The sequence below is a fragment of the Halichoerus grypus genome, chromosome 2 (genome assembly GCF_964656455.1).
Source record: "Halichoerus grypus chromosome 2, mHalGry1.hap1.1, whole genome shotgun sequence".
Classification (NCBI taxonomy): domain Eukaryota; kingdom Metazoa; phylum Chordata; class Mammalia; order Carnivora; family Phocidae; genus Halichoerus; species Halichoerus grypus.
The window spans coordinates 187,463,527-187,484,552 of record NC_135713.1 but is presented as its reverse complement, the minus strand read 5'-3'; the positions used below and the strand labels follow the sequence as shown (position 1 = coordinate 187,484,552).

At 53.8% G+C, this 21,026-nt stretch overlaps 1 protein-coding gene and 1 pseudogene across 3 annotated transcripts; both read left to right on the top strand.

The window, feature by feature from the left end:
- The first annotated feature begins 253 nt into the window (after positions 1 to 253).
- Positions 254 to 1,488, top strand: LOC118527878 (small ribosomal subunit protein eS1-like; annotated as a pseudogene).
- A 5,629-nt stretch (positions 1,489 to 7,117) lies between these two features.
- On the top strand, positions 7,118 to 20,954 carry PGAP3 (post-GPI attachment to proteins phospholipase 3). Of its 3 annotated transcripts, XM_036079955.2 has the most exons (8): positions 7,182 to 7,635; positions 8,857 to 8,954; positions 9,921 to 10,073; positions 17,399 to 17,461; positions 18,070 to 18,131; positions 18,491 to 18,627; positions 18,910 to 19,114; positions 19,272 to 20,954. In XM_036079955.2, the coding sequence occupies exons 1-8, from the start codon at positions 7,455 to 7,457 to the stop codon at positions 19,333 to 19,335; spliced, it is 963 nt and encodes a 320-aa protein (XP_035935848.1). In that variant the 5' UTR covers positions 7,182 to 7,454; the 3' UTR covers positions 19,336 to 20,954. The 3 variants fall into 3 exon arrangements, with proteins under 3 accessions (XP_077921802.1, XP_035935849.1, XP_035935848.1); XM_036079956.2 differs by lacking the exon at positions 9,921 to 10,073 and having other exon boundaries at positions 7,174 to 7,635; XM_078065676.1 differs by lacking the exons at positions 17,399 to 17,461; positions 18,070 to 18,131; positions 18,491 to 18,627; positions 18,910 to 19,114; positions 19,272 to 20,954 and adding an exon at positions 10,234 to 11,648 and having other exon boundaries at positions 7,118 to 7,635.
- The last annotated feature ends 72 nt before the right edge of the window (positions 20,955 to 21,026 follow it).

The window sequence follows — 21,026 nt, the reverse complement described above, 5'->3', positions numbered from 1 at the left end:
AGAAGACACTCACGTCAGTTAACCAATTTGCCCAGGAGCATCTGTCTCAGGGCTAATGAGGGAAAAGGTGAACAGATAGCCAAAACCAGTCCATCACCCTCACCCATCACAAACCCAAACCCAGGGACCTAGTCAAGGTGCCTCTCAGCCCTCAGGGAGAGGAGACATTGGACCTGGCTCCAAGAGTCACTCGCTGAACACACTGGAGGACTCGCTCTTCAAGAGACCATCAGACCTTTTGGCTCCCTGCGCCATGGCGGTCGGCAAGAACAAGCACCTAACGAAAGGCGGCAAAAAGGGAGCCAAGAAGAAAGTGGTTGATCCATTTTCTAAGAAAGATTGGTATGATGTAAAAGCACCAGCTATGTCCAATATAAAAAGTATTGAAAAAACATCAGTCACAAGAACTCAAAGAACCAAAATTGCATCTGATGGCCTCAAGGGGCATGTTTTTGAAGTAAGCCTTGCTGATCTGCAGAATGATGAAGTTGCGTTTAGAAAATTCAAGCTAATTACTGAGGGTGTTCAGGGCAAAAACTGCCTGACTAATTTCCATGGCATGGATCTTACCCGTGACAAAATGTGCTTCCATGGTCAAAAAATGGCAGGTCATGATTGAAGGTCATGTTTTGTTTTTTTTTTTAAGATTTTTTTTTTTTTTAAATTTATTTGCGAGAGAGAGAATGAGAGACAGAGGGCATGAGAGGGAGGAGGGTCAGAGGGAGAAGCAGACTCCCTGCTGAGCAGGGAGCCCGATGTGGGACTCGATCCCGGGACTCCAGGATCATGACCTGAGCCGAAGGCAGTCGCTTAACCAACTGAGCCACCCAGGCGCCCCTGAAGGTCATGTTGATGTCAAGACTACCGATGGTTATTTGCTTCGTCTGTTTTGTGTTGGTTTTACTAAAAAACGCAATAATCAGATTCAGAAGACCTCTTATGCTCAGCACCAACAGGTCCATCAAATTTGGAAAAAGATGATGGAAGTCATGACCCGAGAGGTGCAAACAAATGACTTGAAAGAAATGGTCAATAAATTGATTCCAGACAGCATCGGAAAAGATATAGAAAAGGCTTGTCAGTCTATTTATCCACTCCACGATGTCTTCGTTAGAAAAGTAAAAATGCTGAAGAAGGCCAAGTTTGAATTGGGAAAGCTCATGGAGCTTCATGGTGAAGGTAGTAGTTCTGGAAAAGCTACTGGGGATGAGACAGGTGCTAAAGTTGAACGGGCTGATGGATATGAGCCACCAGTCCAAGAATCTGTTTAAAATTCAGACATTTAATGGTGACAAATAAAAAATCTTATTTGTGATGTTTAAAAAAAAAAAAAGAGAGACCATCAGGGTGTTAGGGTCAGTGTTAGAGATGTCCCTTCTCCCCCAGGTCCTACCCTCCTGTGCCCTGGTGTTAGGAGGGTTTGTCCAGCCAGGAAAGCTGCTGTGGAACCTCCTTTACTGGACTCATCCTCCATGCCCCTGTCTGTCCTGGAGCCACACTCCTCATGTCGCTGAGTCCTGGGATGTCAGAGGAGGATGTTATCTTTCCCCATTTTGCACAAAAGGAACCCTGAAATTCCAAGGGAACTAAGGGAAACTGAGCCAGAAGGTTTTAGCTTCATGTGTTCTGCTCCAGAGCTGGGAATAAAGGGTACCATGAACCCACCCTCCCCCCAGCGCCCCCCCCCCCCCCCGCCCCGACCAGAGGAGCCAGAGAAGTGCTTTCCAAGATATCCGGGTAACTACCAGTCCTTCCCCCACAAAGATCCCATGCCCTCCCACTCCCTAACTCCCACCCAGCCAACAAGCACACCCTCTCCGCATCCCAGATCCCAGGGGGGAAAAAAACAAAAACAAAAAACTGTGGAGACAATGCTCAGTCCCAGTGGGCTGCCCAGAGAAGGCGGGGCCGGCGGCTGCGGGGCCGGGAGTGAGGATGGGGGAGGAGCGGGGTCAGAACTCACGCCCGGGGAGGAGGCTCGAGAGGGGCCAGTCTTCCAAAGAGAATGAGCCCATTCAGAGCCGGGAAGGAAGGGGAAAAAACCTTGTCTGGTGTTTGACAAGAGGCGAGGAAGGGGGGCAGGGGTGGGCGCTGCTGATTCGCTTCTCCCCTCAACAGCCCCTCCAGCAGGGCCTGGCGGGAGAGCCAAGGGAAGAGGATGTCTAAGGGACAGAAGTTGAGGGGGGCCTCAGGGGGGAAGGGAGGGGGCTGCTGGAGGATCCTGAGAGTTTGCCAGAAGGGTCTGGTGAGGGGCCTGCGGGGAGGGAGGCAGGAGGAGAGGGGCAACTGCAGGGCAGAGGAGAGCCAACGAGGGGCAGAGGGCAGATGCACGAAATCCTCTGGAGGAGGTACTGGGCCTGTGGGTGGTAGAAGTGTAGGGCCAGACCGCCGGGGGCTCTGCCTTAGGGAGGTGACCTCTGAGGGTCAACAGGCTGGGGTCTGAAACCAGCAACCTGTGAAATGCCAGTCAATCATTGACCAGCCACTGAGACTGGGGGACACAGGAGGCCACGTGTGTGTGTTGGCACCAGAGTCTCCTCCCTTCTGCCTACCTCACCAGCCAACCTGGGGTCAGAGGACTGAAAACAAACAGAAAAAGGGAGGAGACGGTCCACAGTCCGAGGTCCAGGCCACAAACTGGGGCCTACCCCACAGGGCCTTGAGTCTGGGGCATGAGTTGCTGGGGAAGCATCTGTGTGAATTAGTTACATGGAAGGAGTCCCCCAAGAGTAGGCACGAAGCCTCCCTGGGGCCATAGCAGAGTGGAATTTGGAAGCTTCTGATAAGAAAATCTGCCTTTCTAGGGGCGCCTGGGTGGCTGAGTCGGTTAAGCATCTGCCTTCTGCTCAGGCCATGATCTTGAGGTCCTGGGATTGAGCCCTGCATCAGGCTCCCAGCTTGGTGGGGAGCCTGCTTCTCCCTCTCCCTCTGCCTGCTGTTCCCCCTGCTTGTGCGCACTCTCTCTCTCTGTCAAATAAATAAAATATTTAAAAAGAAAGAAAGGAAGGAAGGAAAAAAGGAAAGAAAGAAAAAGAAAGAAAGAAAGAGAGAGAGAGAAGAAAGAAAGAGAGAGAGAGAGAAGAAAGAAAGAAAGAAAGAAAGAAAGAAAGAAAGAAAGAAAGAAAGAAAGAAAGAAAGAAAAAGAAAGAAAATCTGCCCTTCTGAAGGTGGCCTTTTAAGAACACTTGCTACCTAACCACCAGGAGGCTGCTCCCTGGGCCCAAGATTAGCCCTAGTCCCTGAGTAGAAAAGAGCAGAGCCCAAACCAACATACCAGACATGCTGACCCTGGGCCTGCTGATCACCTCCCTCAGCCCTTCTCATCCCATCTCAGGAATGCAGGCCCAAGGCCTGGGGAGTTTGCCTTTCTCTCTCTCTAGGCTGCTTTGCCAAGACAAGAAAGCATTCTTATGCACTCAGCCTTACCTGGCTTTAATGCATGAAGTACACAAGGCTTCCATCCTGCCCATACAAGACTGCCGTGGTTTGTGTTCCTGTGTCCTGTACTGTGTGTGCGTTTGTGCCGGCCGTTTCACACACCCTCAGTTTATCTAGGGATCTGTCCTCAGATAGTAGGGGCTGGGCTGTGTGGTCTTGAATAAGGCTTCGTTTTGCCATTTGAAATATGAGAGAGTTGGATTGAATAGTTCCTGGTCACAGTGTTTTAGACTTCAGTGTGGGAGCAGTGACTCCTTCAACCCCATGCTTACCCCTTGAAAGCCCCATTGAGCCATCCCTCTGCCAGATTCCAGATTCTTTGTTTCACAAACACTGAGTTTTCCTACTCCACTCAGCCCTCAGGACTCCAAACTCCCCTGGCTTGCGGCTGGCCATTCAGACTCCTGGGGTGTGAGTGAGGACACTCTTGCCTCTGGCTTTTAATCTGGGGAAGAGAAGGCCAGGAAGTTTCCAGAAGCATAAGACTGTGGCAATCACTAAGTCCCTATTTGGGGAGACAATTCCAGTTTCAGATGATTTCATTCCTGGACCCATGTTCATGATTCTTCTTTTTTGCCTTTTACAGCCAGTCGTTCTCTGAGATCTATGGATTCCTCTTCCAATACATCTGTGCTTTTCCTGCCTCCACCACCAGCTCGTCTAAACCTCTGTTAGGTCTTCTCTGGGTGAAAGCACTAGCCTCTGATCTCCTACGTGTTGCTATTCCCCTCTTTCAATTCTACCCCCCTCCTTTTCCTTTGGCAGCCAAAGTAAATGATTTTTGTTGTTGTTGTTGTTGTTTTAAAGATTTTATTTATTTATTTGAGAGAGAGAGAGACAGAGAGAGAGAACACAGAGGGAGAGGGAGAAGGAGAAGAAGACTCCCCGCTGAGCAGGGAGCCCAATGCGGGGCTCGATCCCAGGACCCCTGGGTTCGTGACCTGAGCTGAAGGCAGATGCTAACCAACTGAGCCACCCAGGCGCCCCAAAGTAAATGTTTTAAACATAGTTTCATTTGTTCGAGTGCTAAAACATCTCTCAATGGCTTCCCATTGCCTAAACTCTTGACTGTGACCCAAGACCTGACAGAATCTAGTCTCTGGCTGTCACTTCAATCTCATAGCCTTCTAGCCACACGAGCTTCTTTTCTGTTTTCCAGAGATGCCAAATTTGTTGCTGCCTTAGGGCCTTTGCACTGGCTGTTCCTTCGGCCTAGAACAATCTGCCCCCAGGTGTTAGCAGGACTGGTTCCTTCTGGTCACATAAGTTTCAGCTCAAATGTCACCTTCTCAAAAAGTCCTTCTCTGATCACCCGACCCAAAGTAGCCTTCTCCTCCCTCCCCATTCCCTTAGGGCCTCTCCCTATTTACATTATCCAATTATATAACACCACACGTGTGATTACCTGAAATTGTTCTTTTTACATTTTCCCTTTGTTTTTAATGTTTGGTGTAATATAGGGTGAGGCCTCCAAAATCAGAAACTTAAAGGTTTTAAAAAAAGCCCTATCTCTACCTCAGAGTTCTCTCAAAGGGAGAATCCTGCTTTGTTAGGATTTTATCCTCTTTTATTCTAAATTTCCTCATTTTTTTTAAGATTTTATTTTTGGGGCACCTGGGTGGCTCAGTCGGTTAAGCCTCTGCCTTCGACTCAGCTCATGATCCCAGTGTCCTGGGATCAAACCCCACATCTGACTCCCTGCTCAGCAGGGAGTCTGCTTCTCCCTCTGCCTCTCCCCCTGCTCATGCTTGCCTGCTTGCTCACTCTCTCTCTCTGAAATAAATAAATAAAATCTTAAAAAAAAAAAAGATTTTATTTTTAAGCAATCTCTACACCCAACGTAGAGCTCAAATTTACATCAAGCCTGCAATTCTTGATCTCAGGGTTGTGAGTTCAAGCCCGACGTTGGGTATAGAGATGACTTAAAAATAAAATCTTAAAAAAAGAGAGAGAGTCGCATGCTCTACCGACTGAGTCAGCCAGGCACCCTTAAATTGCCTCATCTTGGGGCGCCTGGGTGGCTCAGTCGGTTGAACGTCTGCCTTCGGCTCAGGTCATGATCCCCTGGGATCGAGCCAAGCGTCGTCGGGCTCCCTGCTCAGCGGGAAGCCTGCTTCTCCCTCTCCCACTCCCCCTGCTTGTGTTCCCTCTCTCGCTGTGTCTCTCTCTGTCAAATAAATAAATAAATCATCTTTAAAAAAAATTGCCTCATCTTTAAATGAAGATGCTCAATGGGGCTCCTCGGTGGCTCAGTCAGTTGAGTGTCTGCATTTGGCTCAGGTCCTGCTCAGTGGCGAGTCTGCTTCTCCCTCTGCCCGCCCCCCCCACCGCCCCTGACTTGTGCTCATGCTCTCTCTCTCAAATAAATAACTAAATAAATAAAATCTTAGAAAAAATGAGGATGCTCATTAAAAATTTGATCCCAGAATTATAGTAAGGACAAAATGAAATAATGTAGTAGAAAAGGACTGATCAATCAGATGCAAAGTAGTATTAGCACTAAATTGCTTCTGGTCAGCTCCTGGAGAGCTGAGTGGTTGTTTTTGTTCCTTTCAGCTTCCCAGTCATTATCAACTGGATGTTCAACTCCAGGGGATACTATTCATATTACATTTAACTTGAAGAGGAACCATTCACGGAAAATACAATGTGGATGGTGCACTCCTGAGCGCTATTCACAGGAAATATAATATGAATGGTGCCTCCTGGAGTTGTGTCTTGCCTAGCATGGTGCTAGAGCTAAGAATTCAGGAAATGTTTGCTAAATGAGTAAGTAAATGGAATCCAATTTTACTTCTTGCTCATTCTACTTCTCAACGTAAAAAGGAAAAGTTGACCCGGGATGGAGAGTGGAAGAGGAGGAAAAGCTGTCATTAATCTACACACACTAATTAAGCATCTAGCTACAAGGCTTCAATGCTTCAATGAGATGGGTATGCGTGTGTGTGTGTCCTGGTGGCGATGTAGGGAGGAGGGGATGGATATTAGAGCAAGTATCCTATTCCCAAAGGTCCTCTTCTTGATTTTCTTTGAAATATTACACCTCTCCTATCTCAGTGTGGTATCACTTTGGTGATTTGACGGGCCTGGATTTAGCACCCAAATTCTTACGTTGAATTAACGTTGTTCATTCATAGAAAGAAAAGAAGAGAAGAGAAGAGAAGAAAAGAGAAAAGAAAAGGAAAGGAAAGAAAGAACAAAAGAAAAGAAAGAAAGAAATGAGTTCTTAGCACCTACCATGAGCCAAATTCTGTACTAGTGCTTCAAGTAGAGTGGTAAACAAGACAGCAGAGGTCCCCACCCCGCTTGGGGAAAACATACCACTTTTATCTTACATCACCCTCCAGGTGTTACCACCCTCAGAAATGGTGTTTAAATTGAGGCTAGAAGAATAAGCAGGCGTGAGACTATGAATGATACAGACGAGGCAAAGCCAGGAGGGTTGAGAAACATGGCCCCTTGGGTCTGGCGCGGGGACCAGATCGTGCAGGGTTTGTGGATTTTATCCTGAGGTAATTGGGAGCCAGTAAAGAATTTAAGAAAAGTCACACGGTCCTTTGTTAACGGAACGCAGAGTCCATGGGGACAAAAGTAGGGGCAGGGAGACTTGTGAAGGGGCTACCGCGACTGTCTTGGCGACAGATGATGATGTCTTTAACCAGGGCGGTGCCAATGGAAATGGAGAGAAGTGGGCAGTTCCAGGTATATTAGGAAGCGAAATTCGACGGGGCTGGTGACAGAAAAATAACCGTACTTCCAATAAAGAGAGCATGGAGAAGAAACAGGACACATGTTGATAAAAGACCAGTTTATTTTGCTCCTTAGCCCTGTCGCCTCGATATACGGAGATGACAGTAAGACGAGGGGCGGGGCAGGCGCCCACAGAAATCCGGGCACTTTTATTTCAAGTGGGTGGACGTCACCGGAGAGCAGAATAGAGAACACAAGGCACTTCCGGTTACTCCGGAAGTGAAGACTCCTAAGCTCCTCCGCCGGCGGAGGGCCAGGTTGAAGGGATGGCCGGGCGGACGGCGCGGCTGGTGCTGCTAGCTGGGGCAGCCGCGCTAGCAAGCGGCTCCCAGGGCGACCGCGAGCCGGTGTACCGCGACTGCGTGCACCGGTGCGAGGAGCGGAACTGCTCGGGGGGCGCACTGAGGCACTTCCGCTCCCGCCAGCCAATCTACATGAGTCTAGCAGGTAAGCCCCACCCCGCGGCAAGCCCCGCCCCTCAGCCTGGGCCCCTCCCCTTGCGCCCCTAAACCACCTCTGAACTTTCATTTTCCCCGGTGTCCGTTATGAGTGTGAACGGAGCCCCAGGGTGATTAGAGCAGCACCAGCCAGTTTTACTTACTTTTTATTTATTCAATTAGTATTTATTTAATATTCCTGGGTACTGGCTGTAGAATGACACTGAAATTGGACCCAGTGTCCTGCCATTAGGGTCCACAGTCTTCACGGGGACATTAGCCTTCTCTAGCCCAAGGGAGAGGATGAGCTGAGTCCTAAAGGCCCCTTAGGTCAAGCAATCTCAGCATATGGGGGAGGAAGGAATCGTTTCCGGCTTTGAGAGGGCAGGAGCAGTGATCATCTTGGGATATTCTGTGAAAGAAGGGCTTCAGGATGGGTACATTAAGTTTGGACCTTTGGCCATAGTGGTCCCCTGGTGTGTGACAGGTGTCACAGTAGGTTGGGTAATTTTCACAACCCAATTTTACAATGGGGAAACTTGGAGAGGTTAAGCGCCCTGCCCTAAGTCACATAGTCAGGAAGTGGTAAAGTGGAGTTTCCAGTTCTGGCCCGTCTGACTACAAGTTTGTGCTCTTTACTATCCCTTTGCATTCCAGAGGGAACAGAGAGAATGGAGGCCCTGGGCAGATGTGAGCGTCTCCAGTAGCTTGGTTTACTCAAGGAGCAGGGTGCAGGGTGGGAGTAAGGGAAATAAAGTTGGAAAAGCAATTTGGGGACTCACAAGTCAGAGTGAAGAATTTGGGTTTCATTTTCATTGGAGGGGGGTAAGATGGCAAGAGTTCCTCCCTGGCGAGTGAGAGCAAAGCTTAAGTTCAGCAAGAGCAAACTTAAACCTACCTATCCATTGATGAGTCTGTCAGATGCCAGAGTTCCCATCTCGGTGGAAGGAGAAGAGAAGAAACATCTCTGTTTGCTCACTGCACACCCCCATCCCCTAAAATACACACACACACACACACACACACACACACACACACACACACCCCTTTCCTTTATGTGTGTGGCCTACCATCTCTCATAGATCCAAGTGGGAAGTTGGAATTTTGAGATTTCATCTGGTTCTCTCCAACCTGCAGGCCCTCTTAGCCTGCGTTTGAGTTTGGGTCCCATTTGAGCTCTCTCTGTGCCTCCCATGATGGGAGTTCACCAGGTCCCGTTTCTCTGTTTCAGGCTGGACCTGTCAGGACGACTGTAAGTATGAGTGTATGTGGGTCACTGTTGCCCTCTACCTCAAGGAAGGTCACAAAGTGCCTCAGTTCCATGGCAAGGTGAGTTGGAGGGTCAGGGTAGGTGTATGGTGATAGTGTTGTAGGAGAAAGATACCCCTGAGTCAAGCAGTCTGAGCTATGGGGTGATGGGTGTGTGTTTGGGGCAGGTGCCTATTCTCAAAATCTGCTGGTTTTCATATAATCAGATGGAACCAGTGTGTCTTGGCTCTGGATTTGGAGTAACAACATCTGGGAAGCTGTGTGATCTCAGAGAGTGGTGCTGGACTTCTTAGGGTGGCTGAATGTTCACCTTGCTACAAGGATGAATTTCCTGACCCCCCACAGCATGCTTTCTTTTGCTTCTTCAGTAGTAGTCTGGATTAAAATAGTAATACCCCCTCAGATTGCCCAGCAAGTCATGCTAGTGCTTTTTTTTTTAAATTTAAATTGAATTAGCCAACATATAGTACATCATTAGTTTCAGATGTAGAGTTCAGTGATTCATCAGTTGCATATAACACCCAGTGCTCATCACATCATGTGCCCTCCTTAATGTCTGTCACCCCGTTACCCCATCCCCCCACCCACCTCCCCTGCTGGTGCTTTTTCATCCAATATGACCTTGTTCTAGACTATTGAGGTTGGCAAGAATTATTCTCCCCAGTTTGTCAGAGTAAGCTGAGGCTCAGAGGCCTGTGGTCAGTGGTAGAGGAGGAAAATATTAGGACCTCTGTTTTCTGGATGGGAGGTCTATGCTCTTTCCACCAGGCCATACTGAGCCATCTATACTGGCCCACCTAGTCTTCCAGAGACCAGGCTTACAGTGCTAGGAATGCTGGCCAGGACAGAGGGAGGACCTTCAGTTAGGGACTGGACCCAAAGAGGGACTGTACCTGAGGCTCTGGCCGAGGTCCAGAGCTAAGGAAGCAGCTGAAGACCTGTTGATGTGGCATGTCAAGGAAAAGCAGGTCGGGCTAGCTGGGGGTTGCTCGCGCCTCAAGCCCCCTCCACGTGCTCCCTTTTCAGTGGCCCTTCTCCCGGTTCCTGTTCTTCCAAGAGCCAGCTTCTGCCATGGCCTCTTTCCTCAACGGTTTGGCCAGCCTGGTGATGCTCTGCCGCTACCACACGTCCGTGCCAGCCTCCTCCCCCATGTATCCCACCTGCGTGGCCTTCGCCTGGGTAGGTGACTTGGCAGGACCCTGCTGTACTCCCTCCCCTAGGAAGGAGGGGCTCTTCGATCCCCAGCCTCGCCCAGCAGGGCTTCCCTTTACCTGCCTTCCCCTGTTTTCTTTCTTTCTTTCTTTATTTTTTTTTAAGATTTTCTTTATTTATTTGACAGAGAGAGAGACAGCGAGGGAAGGAACACAAGCCAGGGGAGTGGGAGAGGGAGAAGCAGGCTTTCCCGCCGAGCAGGGAGCCCGATGCGGGGCTCGATCCCAGGACCCTGGGACCATGACCTGAGCCGAAGGCAGATGCTTAACGACTGAGCCACCCAGGCGCCCCTCCCCTGTGTTTTCCAGGTCTAAAACTGCAGCTGTGGGTGGTCAGGCCTAGGGAGAAAACAGGGAAGGTGCTGAATCAGACCTTACCTTCCTAGCAGAATCCTAGGCCAGGCTGTTTGGGAGGAAGGGAAGGAGGGAGGGAGGAGAGAAACATTTGGTCCTGAGGGAGGAAGCCACTAACAGACCCAGGAGGGCAATTTACAAGCACAGAAAGGAGGTGGGTGGTAGAGACCCCTCTGCACGACTCAAAGCACCCTCAGTCCCAGCCCAGGCCTGGAGGTGTGGCAGCCACAGGACTCTTAGACCATCCCTGGGAAACTGAACTCTGTTCCTTGTGAGTATCCAGAGAGCTCTGAGCTTCACAGTGCGACCGGTCAGAGGAGGCGGCGTCGAGGGCCCGGAGTTGTGTGAGAAGCATGGACCGGGGTACAGCTCTGAACTGTGACAACCTTAGGGAGGGCGTGAGAGTAAGAGGCTGCCATCAGAGCCCCCACTGTAAGCCTTCTGTGTTCCCTCGCCTGCCGGCCACCAAGGCAGCCATTCATTCATGTCTTGAGCACCTCCTCTGTGCCAGGCACTTGGCTGAGTGCTGGGGATCCAAAAGTATATAAAAACAGGGGGTATCTGGCTGGCTCAGTCAGAGAGCATGCAACTCTTGATCTCAGGGTCATGAATTCAAGCCCCACGTTGGGTGTAGAGCTTACTTAAAAAAAAACTAAACAAAAAAACAGGTTCCTGCCCTCCGGTGGTAACCACACAAGCACACAATCGAATGTAAAAGTACAAGTCTGGAAGAGTGCAGTGGAGGAGATGTGCTGTAGGGGTGTGTGAGGGGGCACCAGACCAGACCTGTACCCGGGCAGTCAGGGAAGGCTTCCCTGAGGAAGGGGCCTTTGAAGTAAGATTGGAATGATGAATGAATGTTAGCTAGGTGAATTCAGGGAGAGTAGGAGGAGTCATCTACACAGAAGATGCAGAATGCGCACAGGCAGAAGAGAGTGAGAACCTGAAAGGCCGGGAGGCCTGCCATGCAGGAAGCCAGGGAGTGGGTACGAAACAGGTGGGCAGGTGGGCAGTGACTGGGGCCAGCCCGTGGAGAGCCTGGGGGCACATTAACACTTCAGATCTGGACTCTCATAGTATCAGGAAGCCACGAGGGAGGGTTGGAGAGGAGAGGTTTCAGGAGTAGATTTGCTTGGAAAGCTCATTCTGGCTACTGTGTAGCGAACAGATTGGAGGGGTGGGAGTAGATGCAGGGGGCTAGTGAGTTTTAGCATAGGGCACAGTAGCTAGACGGGGAGGGGGCATGGGTCTTGGGAAGGGGGGTTTTAAAGAGAACTATGTTTGAGCTGTGTTTTGAGGTGATTAACATTTTTTTTAAAGATTTTAGGGACACCTGGGTGGCTCAGTTGGTTAAGCATCTGCCTTCGGCTCAGGTCATGATCCCGGGGTCCTGGGATCGAGCCCCGCATTGGGCTCCTGGCTCAGCGGGGAGCCTGCTTCTTCCTCTCCCTCTGCCTCACCTCCTGCTTGTGCTCTCCCGATGCGGGACTCAATCCCAGGACCCCGGGATCAGGACCTGAGCTGAAGGCAGACGCTTAACCGACTGAGCCACCCAGGTGCCCCAACATTTTTTTAAATTTATTTCTTTAACAAACACATACATAGCTCTTGCTGTATGTCAGGTACCATTCTAAGCATTTTATAAATATTAACCTCGTTAATCCTTTAACAAGCTTATGAGATAAGTGGTACTATTATCCCAAGTTTACAGATGGAAACCAAGGACTGAAAAGGTAAAGGAACCTGCCCGAGGAGCCAGGGTTTGAACCCTGCGGTCCGGCTCCTGAGTCTGCATTCTTGCCATCTTGGCCGTGCTGATGAGCCTCAGCAGTAGGGAGAAGGGGTCTAGGATGGATCCCCGAGGGGCCCCCAAAACATAAAGATTAGACAGAGGACAATGAGCCAGCAACAGAGACAGGAGTGGCTGGAAGGGTAGGTGTGGTTGGGAAGCCCCGGGACAGGAACAAGGGGGAGCAGGTAGGCTGTTCCCTGGAATTCTGCTGGACAGTCAAGAGAACTGAAGGACACCCCTGGATCTGGCCACCCCAAGGTCTCTGAGGACCTTAGGAAAACTGGTAGCACGGGGGTGCTGAGAAGTCCACGCCGAGCCTCAGACTTAGGAGACAGGGATTGGAAGGAGGGCAGCGGGGAGGCTGTTAAACCTCTGGGAAATGTCAATCCTCCCTCATCTTTTCTATTTAACAAATATGAATAATAAGTGTTATGAATTACATAATAGGCATTGTCCTAAGTACTTTACATATATTTTCTCATTCAATCCTCATAATACCACTGTGAGCTCTGAGCAAGGCTCAGAGGGGGAAGACCTTGTCCAAAGCCAGCAGCTCACAAGTTAGTGACTGGTGGAGGCAGGTTGGCATCCAGGACTGGCTCCGGGCTGTAAGAGCACTTAGCTCCTCTTCTGGGCTGTCTCCATATACTGATCAGTGTCTGCTGAGCATTTGCTGTGGGTAGAGACAGGGGTTAGCACTGGTGGGAACTGAGGCCCTTGCCCCAAGAAGCTGAGCCTCGGGGAGGCGCAGGTCCAGCTGGCCCGGGAGGCAGAATGCAGGCAGAGCCCTGGGAGCAGTAAGGTGGGGAGGGAGACGGCGTCCTCTAAATGGAAAAGTCTGTTGGGGAAGCCCAGAGAGGGGGAGAGGCTCCATCGGGGACTCGCAGGCCTGATCAGGCTTAGACACATACAGATGTGGGGAGAGGAGGTTGGATTTCTGCATCTCAGGCTGGAGGCACAGCCAGAGCCGAGGGGCAGAAGGTGGAGGAGGTGGGACCTCAATAGGCAGCCTTGGAAAGGTCAGCCTGGCCACAGTGTGGCTGGGTGAAGGGGAGTGGAGGGAGGTAAGGTGGCATAGAGAGGCCCCGAGTGCTGAGGGGCAGGGACGCTTGTGTAGGCAGGGGCCTGGCACCCACATACCCTGTCCTGGGCATGGGTGGCACAGAACCACGACTTCCTGTTTAGGCCTCTCTCAGAGGAGGGAGTTTGGTCCTGGCCAAGAAAGCAGGAAGGGCAGAGAAATTGAGGAGGGCACACCTGTCCCCTTTCCCTTGGGGTTCTTCCAGGGTCACTGCTATCTGGGCCCACGGCTGCACTCCCGCCCCCACCCCTGCTAGAGAGCACTGGACAGTCCCTGCCTGACTCTCTGAACAAAGCTTAGCACCTCGTTGGATAGACCGGTGGGTCTGGGGGGACCTCAGAGGGTCCCAGCCTTTGCCAGGGGTCACAACTCTCGTCTTGATCTCCCTGATTCCTGGGTCTTTTCTCTTGCTCGTGTCTGCCACTCAGCTTCCTTCTTGGTGAGGGTCAGGCCTCCTGATACCCCGCATTCCAGTCTCCTGAGGACCCTTAGGGACAGAGCAGGAGATGTGAGGTTGAGAGAGGGCAGATACCTGGGGCCTGTGCCTGAGGACATCCTACGGGATATGGGGTTCTGGAACATGGAACCCCCACATGCCGGGACTAGGTCCTCGAGGGACCGAGTCTCTGTGCCCACACTCCCTTGATGACCCAGTTTGGATTTTACACTTGATCTTTTAGTCCTGTGGGCCTGTGTTTGCGGGGAGGGATCCTGAGCTGAATGGAGGGTGTGGCGGTGGACTTTGTCTTGGGCTGGGTCTTCTGGAGCGAGTGGGGCTCCTGATTTCTGTTGGGATAGGATAGGATGGCTTTTTGCAGGTTAAGTCTTGGGAGAGTTGTCTTTCTCAGTCTTTTCCCCTGGGAAATGAGGAGACCCTGCCCCAGCCAGGGCCGATGAAGCTTTGGCACAAGAGAGTAATCTCTGCCTTGACGTTTGGACCTGGCTTGGGCTGGGCGTCAGCCAGGCTTTAGGGGAGCCTGCCAAAGCTCTGCACACCACAGACCTTTGACTTCTGGAAACTGGGGGCCCCTGCTCTCTGCAAAGCCAGGAAGCCAAACCAGTTCCCCGCCCCTTTGTCCAGTAAGGAAAGGTCCTCAGAAGTAGAGGTGAGAGAGTGAGGGTGCCGGGAGAGCCCAGACTGTCTCTGCAGGATGATTGATGGAGGTGGGGACTGACTGTGCTCTGCTTCTGCCGCGGAAACCACAAGAAGAGACAGGTTGAGCCTGCAGCAGAATGATGGTTAGACTTCAGGAGGGCCTTCCCACTGGTCAGACAAGAGCCAGTGGAACAGGCAATGGTAGGAAATCAAGGAATCCTTTTTTGATGGTGGAAAAGCCACCTTCTTCCCATCTCCATCCGCCTCTTCCCCTATTCTCTCTCAGGAGTGAAGTGGGGCAGGATTGCCCTGCCCAAGGCAGGGGTGAGACATTGTGGCCTCTCGGAGCGGGGGGGCAGGATGGCAGCAGGCGTCATATTTAACATTCTGCCTCCCCCACTTCTGAGACACCGAGCTATTTAAAGACCCACATGTCCCCACCGCCACGGTGTCAATGACAGCCCCGAGCACTGGGGCTTAGCACTGGGGTCGAATTCCTGACAGATCTGGCTCATTTGGCATCCAACCAGTTTCACGGCTGTGATATTTTTGTCTCAATTTTCTTATTTTCCAACAGACTGAAACAGCCTACTGCTCTCCCTCACCCAGCTTTCCCTGTCCCCCTCCATTTCCACTCTCGTTGGCACCCTGCCCCTGGCCTCCCCCTTTGCTCAGCCCCTCCTAGCCTGTCCGATTGGCTAGTTACCCCCGGCCCCCGAGCTGAGCCACCCAGGCGCCCGAATGGCTTCTTTTTGCCAGGCATTCTGCAGACATCATCTTCAGGACCCTCTAATGCAGTGGGTATCATTATTAACCCCCTTTGGTAGATGAGACAGCTGAGACTCAGATATTTTATTGGTTCAAGATCACACAGCTATTTAGGGGCTGAGGCAGAACTTGAACCCAGGGTCCATCTTATTATGGAGGTTCATTAAATTCTTGTGCACACTATGATTATTCCCATTTTACAGATGAGAAGGCAGAGGCCCAGCAAGGCTAAATAACTTGCCCAAGGACACACGGGAAGTGTAGGGCCAGGATTTGAATCCTGGCAGTCTGACCCAGGGGCCTCATTCTTAATGACACTTACCTCCCAAGTCTGTGGGAGAGGAGAGGGTCAGAAGAGGAGTCCCTCATAATAGGACACTGCCCAGGGGAGAAGGAACTTTTCAGGGGTGTAGGTGTGTCTCTGTAAGTGGAAGGCCCTCCAGGGAGGCAGTTGAATAGGGGACCAGGCAGCTCCCACTCTGTCCCATAGAGCTAAGCCCCGGTCCCATGCTGCCCCCCACCCCTGGAGCCACCACCTCGCTCAGTCCTCTTGTCACCTCTCCCTTCCTGCTGTGGGTGACAAGGAGGCCTGGTTGGTTGCCAGTCCCTGCTGCCTTCCCCTCCACCTCCCTCTCCTACTGGCTCCAGGGCCATTCTCCTCCCCGAGGGTGTCCCTATTCCTGGCCTGCCCCGGAGACCTGGCCCATGTGATCTCGGGGGCCCTGCCTCCAGCCCCAAGTCTGCTCCTCTCCCCACGCTGACCCTGAGCGTCCCAGACTTTGTGGGAGCAGTGTCTGAGAAGCCGCCCCGTTCTGTCCCATTCTCCAGCCCCCAGACCATGCCTCATATACCATCTCGGGGGAAGGGGCAGCACCAGGGATGGGACTGGATGGCCGTCTTCAGAAGAGAAGCAACCTGGCCTAGAATAATCACCTGATGTCAGGGCTGGAGAGGGAGGAAGGATCACTTAGGCTAGGCCCTGATCAGTCACGGGGGAAGCTCAGGCCCAGAGGGCAGGGCCTTTGTCCGGGTTGTGAGGAGCAGAAGCTGAGAGACTCAGCCTAGGACCCAGGCCAGACAGGCTCGCATGGGGCTACCTGAGCCTCCAGAGACTTCTAATGCTGACTGCCTTTGCACCAAGCCTGGCCTGCCTCTACCCCTTTGCTTTCCCATGCTCTCATAAGCCCTTTTGGGCCTGCAATAGGGGACCTATCCTGTTGTCTGACCTTCCTGCCGCAGGACTGGACAGAGAGGCTTCTTCCCTGCTTCCTCTGTCCGGCTCCTGGCCAGTTTTCCTGCTGTCCTGGACCCAAATGAGCAGCTCCTGGCCTTTACCCGTCTCAGGCAGGCTTGTCCCCCCGCCCCCCTCCCTGGGCATCCCTCCCTATCTCCAGTGCATCCCAGGCCAGACCTCTGGCTGCCTGTTTTTCCCTTTGACTCATTGTCTCTGGTTTCCCAGCCCAGTGTAGGAACCTCCCCCCCAGCCCACCCTTCTTTCAGTGATCTGGGCCTCGGCCATGGATACAGCACCAACTCCCACAAGATCTAGGACTCATTTGCAAGATGTTTTGTACTGTCTCCTTGCAGTTCATTTCCAGGGAAAAGGCCCCAAACGTGCTCCTGGGCCGTTGCCCACCACAGCCCCTTCAGCCTTCCGCTCCTCCCAGAGCTTGGGGAAGCAGCAGATGCCGGTCTGGCGGGTTGGGCCGGCCCACCCAGGGGGAGGCTCCGTGGGCCAGCCTCCTCCTTAGAGACTTGGCCCCAGTGGGATCGGCTTGATCTCCCTCCCTCGCTTGCTTTGCTCAGGACACACCCCAAGCTGGCGAGAGCCCCTCCACCCCACCCACTTCATTCCCGCCCCCAGAGGCTGAGGTCACTGGCTCCCCTGGCCCGGGCGGGGCTGTCATCACCTGCCGGTTGGGGGAGGAGGCGAGGCCCCCCGGGGGCTGTTGTCTTAGCGATTGAGTAAGCAGGGAACTTGGCTCTGCCGGAACTGGTTCCCAGGCCAGGCCGGAACCTGTGGAGGCCGCAGTGCCCGTGGCCTAGGGGGCTCAGGGTTGCAGCCAGCTGAGGGCACAGGTTGGTTCCGGGGGCAAGGGGGAGCATGTTTCTCTGCTCCGCAGAGCCCCTTCCCCAGAGTGCCAGCCCTGTGAGTGCTGCTCCCCACCTCGGGCCGCCACACTGACTAGCGCCTCCCTGCAGGTGTCCCTCAATGCTTGGTTCTGGTCCACAGTCTTCCACACCAAGGACACCGATCTCACAGAGGTGAGCGCCCCTCCGGCTCACGCTCCTGTGTGGGACCGTCCCAGAGGAGTCCAGAAGGGGTGGGGGCCGGCTCTTAGGTTTCGGAGGGACTCCACTTACAGAGCCCTTGCTCTGTGCTCGGCATTTTTAACCTGTTCGTGCACCTGAGCCTCACTTGACCCTTGTGAGGTAGGTGTGATGACTGGCCCTTAACTGACGACGTCCCCGAACCTCGGAAAGGCTGAATCGCTTGCCCAGGGTCACCCAGCCAGTAAGAGCGCCACCTGGACTTGGGCCCACAGCCACGGGACTCGAGACTGCGCTCCGCATTCTGCGGTGTTCTGGAGTCCTGGCAGGCGTCTCCACCCGTGCCCCCAAAGCCTTGCTGCTGAATACATTTTAGAAAGTTGTATAATGTGAATACAAGGGTCAGACCGTTCCATTCAGGAGTGAAACAGCGATAGGCAGAAGGGAGCACAAGACAGACACCACCCCCCCCCGCCCCCCTCGAGAGGCCTCGGACTCCCAGGCCGCCCTGCCCTGCCCCGTCCCGGGTGGGTCCTCTCGGGGCCCTGCCCATCTCCCCCTCCCTTCATGCTGGCCCCTCATCCGGCTCTCCCTGTCCTCAGAAAATGGATTACTTCTGTGCCTCCACCGTCATCCTGCACTCCATCTATCTGTGCTGTGTCAGGTGAGCCCATCTTGGCCCCTGCGGGGGCAAAATCAGGCACTGGGGGCAGAAGCGGGTCGCCTCGCCCACCCCTGGGGGTGTTGCCCCCGGGGCCTTGCACCCCAGCGCGCGCGCACCCCCTCTGGGCTGTTCTGGATGGGGACTCCAGGGTAGAGCGAGGGGCCCTGGCTCTTTCCGAGGAGCAGTAGTGCTTGGGCCCAGGCCCCCGGGGGAATTGGAGGCCTGCCGTGCTGGCCTGTTTGGGTGGGGGAGGAGGGCCGCGGCTGCCACACACTGACGTCAGGGTGAAGGGACGCTTAGGGAATGCTGCTCTGGGCACGGGCCACCCTCCAACTGAGCGGCTCTGGATGGCGGGGCAGGACCGTGGGGCTGCAGCACCCGGCTGTGGCCAGCGCCTTCCGGGCCCTCCTGCTGCTGATGCTGACCGCGCACGTCTCCTACCTGAGCCTCGTCCGTTTCGACTATGGCTACAACCTGGCGGCCAATGTGGCTATTGGTGAGGCGTGAGAGGGGACTGAGGCCCCAGGGGGTTGCGGGGAAGGGGGGCACCTGGACCATGTGTAGAACTGCTGGCCTGGGGTGGAAGTAGGAGTTTGGTGGTGTTCCTGGAGAAGGTTCTAGAGAGGCCCTTAGGGTGGGGGAAGGGGAAAGAATTTGGGGTGGGAGAGGAGAGTCTAAAGATGGCCCTGGGGTCAAAGAGCAGGAGGATAGGGGAGGCTTTGGGGGGGGGAACAGAGGGAGGTCCAGGGAGTGAGCCCCTCCCCCCCCCGGCACGCAGGCCTGGTGAACGTGGTGTGGTGGCTGGCCTGGTGCCTGCGGAACCGGCGGAGGCTGCCGCACGTGCGCAAGTGCGTGGTAGTGGTCCTGCTGCTACAGGGCCTGTCCCTGCTTGAGCTGCTCGACTTCCCGCCCCTCTTCTGGGTCCTGGATGCCCATGCCATCTGGCACATCAGCACCATCCCCGTCCACGTCCTCTTCTTCAGGTGGGTGCTTCTCCCCGCCCAGTGGGCACCTTCTTTGTGCCCATCCTCACCTGCTCCTTGGAGGAGACCGAGGCCTCGCCCCCTGCTGGCTTGCCTGTGCTCACCCCCACGGGGTGCTTTCAAAGCCAGACTCAGTGGGCTCCTCCCTCTCCCACAGCTTTCTGGAAGATGACAGCCTGTATCTGCTGAAGGAATCAGAGGCCAAGTTCAAGCTGGACTGAAGGCCCTGGGAGCGGTCTGCCCCACTGGGGATCCTGCCCTCTCCCTGCTGGCTCCCCTTCTCCCCATAATCCTTGAGATGATTTTTTCCTTTTAACATCTTGAACTTGGACATGAAGGGTATGGGCCCAGAATCATGTAACTGCCCATCCCCTTGCTCTCCCGCACACGGCCCTCACAGGTCTCGGAGTCTGTTCAGGCTTGGCCTGTCAGCATCTGGGGTTGGAGAATGGTTCCTGGAGAACTGGCGTGGAACTGTGTTCTTAGCTCCACCGAGAGGAGGGCTGCCTCTGCCTCTCCATCAGCCTCTTCCCCACATCCCCTCACCGCCTGGGTGGTGCCCACAGCTGTCTGTCTAGCTGGGAGACCAGGTTCCACAGGCCTTTGGGGACACAGTGGGGCCCCTTCCGTCACCCCCTGCCCTCCTTCAGGGCACCACTAGGTGGCACTAGACTCTTGCTCTTTGGCTGCCCAAGTTCCAAGGCAGGTCTCCTCCCCTTGGGATCTTGAGGGACCAAGCTGCTGGGATTGGGCAGTGGTCTCACCTGGACTGTTGTCTCAGCCCGGCCCCCAGGAGACCCCCACTGTCTCACTCCCCAGAGAGCCCAGGACAGGAGTCCTCTGGTCAGGAGCCTGCACGTGAGTGTGTAAGGGAGCGAGAACGAGACTGAGAGCATCGGGCATTGGACTGAGCGCATGGGATGCTGGGTGGGACAGTGTATGAGCCTGTGTGGAGAGTGGGGTGGGACGGGAGTGGTTTGAAAGTGTGTGTTGCAGGACAAGCGGGGGAGCGTGGGTCAGGACAGTATGCATAGACTGGGTGTGAGGTGAGTGTGAGTGCCGTGAGTGTACCACGCAGTGTGGGGAGGGTGGAGAAAAATGGAGGATCAAGTTACCACCAACAACTATCTATCAAGCACCAGCTCCAGGGCCCCAGGCCAGGCAGGGGGCCCGGATGTCCTCAAGGTCTGCCTCGGCGGGGTACGGGTGTCCAGGCTGCATGTGGGTGTCCCTGTCCGTGGCCCCCACTTTACAGTCCATCTCCAAATCTCAGAGGACCCACGCACAACTCAGATCACCCTCCAGAACCAGCCTTTAGGGAGACAAAGGGAGGAAGGGCCACAGGGATCTTGGGGGCCTCTCCAGCCTTCCTGTTGCCTAGGCTTCGTTGGCCTTCCCCTCCCCCAGTGCCCTACCTGCTAAGCCCCTTCGTCACAGCCTGGACCTTGGGAAGGGGGGGCAATCTGAGGGAGTAGGGGGAGAAGGCCTGTGGCTGGGTCTGGTTTCTGGCCTTCCCGGAGGCAGGCAGGGGCTGCCCTGTATCCGCACCCCGGTAAAGGTGACCCCTGCTCGCAGCCAGCAGCCCGAACACATTCCTGCTCCACAAGGATAGAATGTGGGGCTCCAGAAACTTTCCATCCAAAGGCAGTCTCTGCGATTGGAGCAGGGAGCCTGGATTCTTATTCTTTCCCTGCCCCCTTGTCCCTCTCTGCGGTGTAGAGGTGCTATGCTAGGACTCCAACCTCAGACTTGGGTGGCCCATGTTTCTTTTGATATTGAGAACTATTTTAAGGTAGGAGGATAGCAAGGGACATTCTTAATAAACCAATTCTCAGCCTCACCTACCCTTGTTCAGCTCATCTGTGTGAGTAGAGTGGGCTGGAGGGAAGGAGAAGACGGCTGGCTGGAGGCC

What these genes read in the sequence shown, in the direction of transcription:
- PGAP3 (XM_036079955.2), top strand. Translation starts at nt 7,455, where the DNA reads ATGGCCGGGCGGACGGCGCGGCTGGTGCTGCTAGCTGGGGCAGCCGCG. An exon ending in AATCTACATGAGTCTAGCAG is followed by an intron (nt 7,636 to 8,856) that starts GTAAGCCCCACC and finishes TCTCTGTTTCAG; the next exon opens with GCTGGACCTGTCAGGACGAC. An exon ending in TGCCTCAGTTCCATGGCAAG is followed by an intron (nt 8,955 to 9,920) that starts GTGAGTTGGAGG and finishes CTCCCTTTTCAG; the next exon opens with TGGCCCTTCTCCCGGTTCCT.